Consider the following 2,642-nt stretch of genomic DNA (forward strand, 5'->3'; position numbering starts at 1 on the left):
AGAGAGAGAGAGAGACCTGTGCAGAAGAAATCACTTCTGGTGAAAAGCGGACATAACGGTGACTTCCATAAACTGCAGAGCTAACATCAAAACCACTGCCCACTTTTCCTTGTGCAAGACAGTGAGCAGTTTGAGCTATCACATGCACTGTATCAAGGTCTGCATTGTCCTTTTCTTGATGAAGCACGGAAGCAAGATTAACAACTCCTAGGTAATGAAGCAAAGCAGCAACCACAGCAGTTGTCATTGCGGCAGAAGATCCAAGTCCAGTTTTTGCAACTTCAGGTTTACAATTTTCTCCATTTGATTCCTCGGCATTAAAGGTAATAGATGCAAAGGCAGGAAGTGCAGCCAATGCGTCTGGAGTCAAAGGAAGACCACGAGCTTCAATCTATGAGAGTCAAAATTCAGCAATATTTAGGATCTGAATTAAAATTAAAGAAAAAAATTATGAATTTGCAGCAGAAACTGATTCTAGTTCTGTTGAATGAATTTTTTAATTTTAAATTCACAAAACTGTGGTCATTTGGTAACTTTAATGTATAATTTTATTCTTGTATTCCAGTCTCTGAGATATGCAACAATTCAATTGAATAAAGGCCACAAGATAGTTTAATACAAACGAAGAAGCAGAAAGGGTAACATACGTAATTCCGATATGAATAGAAGTCATTGCTTCCCAAGATCGTGATGTCAAGACCTGCATGACTAATTCATTTCAGACATTAGATAACAGACCTCGTTTTTCTTCCAAAAAAAGAAGTAACAACATATGGAGCATTAAACATTACCTTGCAACAGCAGTTTCTCCAATGAATCCTTCTTCTCCTGGTCAAGTGTTGCTCGAGCAGCAGCCACACAGTATTGCACTGCGTGCTCAACAAAAGGGTTCCTCGAGTCACTGCAAGTCAAAAACCACTTAAGACTATAAGCAACAAACACCTTAATGACTCATATAGCAACATCATTATCACTCATAAAATAGGAAAAGCAACAACACAAGAATCAAAAACTGATGATTATCGAATACCCTATGATCAAGATCAAAACTTTAACAGTAAAAATATACCCGGAAGAAACGTTTTGTAGAGTTAAATGTTTCAGTGACAATTTGTACAAGCTTTCTCTAGAGAGCTGAGGAGAGGTCAATTTCACATCAGTCCATCCCTGATGAAAACAGACCAAAAAAGGCAAAGAATTTGAGTAAACAAAGATGGGTCATTGATCTCAGATTGAGAGAGAGAGAGAGAGAGAGAGAGAGAGAGAGGTAGACGACCACCACCGACCGACGTCGTACGTACGTACGGTCGGTTACGGGTACGGGTACGGGGTTACGGTAGGTAGGTTAGGTTACGGTAACGTAACGGTACGGGAACGGGAAACGGGAACGGACGGGTACGGGTTACGGGTTCGGGTTCGGTACGGTACGGGAACGGGAACCGGGTACCGGGGACCCGGGTACGGTTACGGGTTACGGGTTCGGTTACGGTAACGGTAACGGTAAGGTTAACGGTTACCGGTACCCGGTTCCCGGTACCGGTACGACGTACGTACGTCGTCGTCGACGTACGTAGACGACTACTACGTACGTACGTAACGTTAACCGTAACCTAACTTAACTTAACTTAACGTAACGTTAACGTTTACGTTTTTACGGTTTTTTTAGGTTTTTTACGGTTTTAACGTTAACGTTAACGTAGTAAGTAGTAGTAGTAGTAGTAGAGTAGTAGTAGTAGAGTAGAGAGAGAGAGAGAGAGAGAGAGAGAGAGAGAGAGAGAGAGGTGAACGCACCCAAGCCCAGCTGTCAGGCTTGGCAGGGTCGTAGAGAGGTTTGACAATGGCGAAGAAGCGAGCGTTGGTGCTGAGGACGAGGCCGGCATTGGGTCTGTCAAGGATTAGGTAGCCTCCGGTCAGCAGAACCTTGCCTGGAGCTGAAGCAACTCTGTCGAATTTGAAACCCAATTCAATTCAAGATCAGTTTTTTGTTTTGTTTTCAAGTCATAGAGTGAAATGGGTTGATTGACAATGAGGAGACTTACACAGCCATTGGAGGAGAGTTGAAATGTGCAGAGGGGTTTGAAGATGGCGGAGAGAGCCTGGTTGAGAGTGGCAGTGGAGTTCTGACTTGTTCGGTTTTGATGTTTGCGAGGTGGCAGCGGTCAACTTTGTCCAACCGCCCACCACGGTCACCAACCTTCTCTATGTTTGACCACCCCATTTTTGTTTATACCTTTTTTTTTCTTTATTGGAAGTTTGTTTATTATTATTATCACGATAAAAATGTCTTGCATGAGTCTGACCTAATAGGATGGGTACAGTGAAAACATGTTGGACCGTAAATGGGGCGGACATTATAAAAATTATCTTAATAGTAGGAGGTTATTGGTTAGAACACCAGCTTATGAAAAATATTTTTGAGAATAGGTCATACCTAAAATTACTCCCGACCATAGAGGGTAGCTCACCCCGGCCACCATTTTCAGAAAAAAAAAAAAAAAATCTTGCATGGGCCTAATTTTGAAACATGAGAAATTTCTTTGAAGATTAGGACGATAGAGTTTATTCCAATCAACGTTCCTTCGTTTTCTACAAGTTAGATGGACTCTTATGATGAATCGGTTTAAAATAAATTCAGATGGTAG

General features: G+C 41.8%; 1 protein-coding gene across 1 annotated transcript in view; it reads right to left on the bottom strand.

The window, feature by feature from the left end:
• Window positions 1-2,100, bottom strand: part of LOC101290865 (phosphomevalonate kinase-like) — a 7,274-nt gene extending 5,174 nt beyond the window's left edge. Inside the window, exons 1-6 of the mRNA XM_004300136.1 lie at window positions 2,040-2,100; window positions 1,792-1,942; window positions 1,070-1,167; window positions 792-901; window positions 648-700; window positions 17-391 (exon numbers count right to left, since the gene is read on the bottom strand). Of these exons, the coding sequence (XP_004300184.1) occupies window positions 17-391; window positions 648-700; window positions 792-901; window positions 1,070-1,167; window positions 1,792-1,942; window positions 2,040-2,047 (795 nt within the window). The 5' untranslated portion in view covers window positions 2,048-2,100. The remainder of the gene's footprint in view (window positions 1-16; window positions 392-647; window positions 701-791; window positions 902-1,069; window positions 1,168-1,791; window positions 1,943-2,039) is intronic.
• Between the last annotated feature and the right edge of the window lie 542 nt (window positions 2,101-2,642).

This window comes from Fragaria vesca, linkage group LG5 (assembly GCF_000184155.1).
Source record: "Fragaria vesca subsp. vesca linkage group LG5, FraVesHawaii_1.0, whole genome shotgun sequence".
In the NCBI taxonomy this organism is placed as follows: domain Eukaryota; kingdom Viridiplantae; phylum Streptophyta; class Magnoliopsida; order Rosales; family Rosaceae; genus Fragaria; species Fragaria vesca.